We start from the raw sequence: 2592 nt of genomic DNA, 5'->3' as shown, positions 1-2592 counted from the left end.
AGGGATAGTGACCCGCTCAAGCACCAAGCGACCGGCTCTAGCGGGGGGTGGGGGGGTAGGGAGAGTGTCCTCCCCGAACAAACTCGCTGCCATCGAGCCAATTTTGACTCAGTTCTAACCGGACGGTAGCTCTTTAAGGGAGCAGAAAGCCCCCTTCCGGTTAGCAGCCCAACGCGTGACCACAACGCCAAGAAGTGCTAGGAAAGTTAGGTCTCCCTTCGCTAACCCCAGAACTCTGTGCTACGGCCTCCCGACAGCAGGGGGCGCGCGCCATCCACGGGAAAGCGGAAGCGCGCCCGCGCGCATGGTCAGGGGGCGGTGCACGTAGAGCGATCTCGCGTTAACTGCGTCGGCGCGGGAGCAAGCGCTCTTTCCCATAGCACCGACGAGATGGTGAGTACTGTGTTTCGCGTGTCTGCGCCCGGCCCATCCGGTCCCATCCGGGCCGGGGCAGCGCAAAAGGCGCCGGAGTCAGGGCGCCGCGGCTGCTGCGGCCTCCGGTGACCCGGGTGTGGGGATGCGAGCGGGCTTGGTGATGGGTTAAAGCCAGGAAGGCCCGCCGGTGGCGGCGTGTCTGTGCGGGCCTCCAGAGCGGTCCTCGAAACCTGGGAGGCCGACTTTGGCCGCGGGCGGGGGTCGGCGGCCTGCTCACCTCCGCCCCGGCTCCGCGCAGGCGGAGGTGGAGCAGAAGAAGAAGCGGACTTTCCGGAAGTTCACCTATCGCGGCGTGGATCTGGACCAGCTGCTGGACATGTCCTAGTAAGGGGCTCCTGGGGCTCGCGCTGGGCCGGGTGGACGCAACCAGTCACTACCTGATGGGCAAGGGGCTCACGGACCGGGGATCGATACGCCTCTCCTGTGTCAGCGGGGCCCTGGCAGCGGCCCGGGCTGGGTGTAGGCAGAACCTTCGTCCGAGGGCTTGGGAGGGGGCCACGCGGGCGGCTTGACCCCGATTGACTGTCAAGTGCGAGGACTTCGGGGCTAATCAGGCCGCTCCCTCTCGGGGGACCTGGGGCGCGCTGTTGCCCCCGCACCCCCTTCCCGGGGGGGCCGGGGGGCGCAGGGGTGCGTGGCGAGTGCCCAGGGCTCAGGCCGCCGTGTCCGCCTCGTCAGCGAGCAGCTGATGCAGCTGTACAGCGCTCGGCAGCGGCGCCGCCTGAACCGGGGTTTGCGGAGGAAGCAGCACTCGCTCCTGAAGCGGCTGCGCAAAGCCAAGAAAGGAGGCCCCCCCCATGGAGAAGCCGGAGGTGGTGAAGACGCACCTTCGCGACATGATCATTCTCCCGGAGATGGTGGGCAGTATGGTGGGCGTGTACAACGGGAAGACCTTCAACCAGGTGGAGATTAAGGTGTGAGCAGTGCGCCTGGGCCGCCCCGCCCCTCCCACTGGCCCTACTCTCTGCTCAACCTTCTGACCTTCTGTTGCAGCCGGAGATGATTGGCCACTACCTGGGCGAGTTCTCCATCACTTACAAGCCTGTCAAGCACGGCCGGCCCGGCATCGGGGCCACCCACTCATCGCGTTTCATACCCCTCAAGTAGTCCTTCAGCCAATAAAAGGCTCCCTCTCCTGACCTGAGCCTGAGCCTTCCTTCAGCACCTGCCCTCCTCGGTGTCTAGCCCTCCCCATCACTCAGTGGGTATCTGGTTGGCAACCCCCTGCTTTCTCGACTCCTCTTCATAAAAGGCAAACGGTGGGGGGGGCGGGGGGATCAGTAACCCTAATCTCGGACCTTGAGGAAAGGGATGCGAATGGTCAGGCTCTCCAGAGCAGTACCGGGGCTGTGTGGTGTGAGGAGAACCAGCTGAGTGATGAGCTAGAAGGGACCACCTATTCCGGCAACTTCTGGGACTTGACCCCAGGAGCACCCCAGGTCGGGTTCACACTGCCTAAAAGAGAGTACATCTAGGCTTCTGAGAAAGACACAACCCACACCATGAGCCAGCTCCACTGTGGGACGACAGCCAAGGCCATGTCCTGACCATGAAGACCCAGTGATGCTTTGGCGGCAATGTGCTTATTGGGTGTGCTGCGGTGTGACCGTCCCCAGAGCCACATGAAGGGGGGTGGGGCTGCATGGGTGGTGCTCATGCGGGCCCAGTGGAGGTTGGGTGCTGGGAAGCCCAGTGCACTCCGGGGTCTTTGCCCACCTGACCTGCTAGCTGTAGTTAAGCAGCAGGAGGGCTGGCCAGGGGTCTCCTCACTGTCAAGAAAGGAGTCACGTTTAAAATGGGCTGCAGTCGAAGTCAAACATTCATTGGCTGCAGTGCAGTGGCGGCCATTGTCTAACCGAGAATTGACCTCCGATCGGCCTGGGGGACAGTGGGAGCATCCAGTTGTGAGTTGGTTGGACTGAATTGTGATTGCCAGCCTGCTGGGCCATCTCCCTACCAGCAAGAGGAGCCAGGAGCGGGGTCCATTCTCTGGACCCTAAAGCCTATGCACAGTAACCCTTGATGCACGAGACGCAGCTTTGATAGAACTAGGAGCCCAAGACTGAAGATGGTGGAATCCGTCTACCAAGCAAACACTGTGAGCCCTTGTTGGAGCTGAGTGTCTCCCTCCAGACAAGTGAGGTGGAGGCTGGGCAG

At 62.7% G+C, this 2592-nt stretch overlaps 1 protein-coding gene across 1 annotated transcript; it reads left to right on the top strand.

Annotated features, from left to right (window-relative positions):
• Nucleotides 1-327: 327 nt before the first annotated feature.
• RPS15 (ribosomal protein S15) lies at nt 328-1574 on the top strand. Its single transcript, XM_045300151.1, is given in 5 exon segments — nt 328-393; nt 674-759; nt 1114-1216; nt 1218-1349; nt 1429-1574. Coding segments are annotated over 5 exon segments (438 nt in total). The 5' UTR covers nt 328-390; the 3' UTR covers nt 1543-1574.
• The last annotated feature ends 1018 nt before the right edge of the window (nt 1575-2592 follow it).

This window comes from Echinops telfairi, unplaced genomic scaffold (genome assembly GCF_000313985.2).
Source record: "Echinops telfairi isolate 266 unplaced genomic scaffold, ASM31398v2 ScPeMD7_7459;HRSCAF=8497, whole genome shotgun sequence".
In the NCBI taxonomy this organism is placed as follows: domain Eukaryota; kingdom Metazoa; phylum Chordata; class Mammalia; order Afrosoricida; family Tenrecidae; genus Echinops; species Echinops telfairi.
The sequence above is the reverse complement of the archived record's forward strand: the minus strand, read 5'-3'. Positions and strand labels throughout refer to the sequence as shown.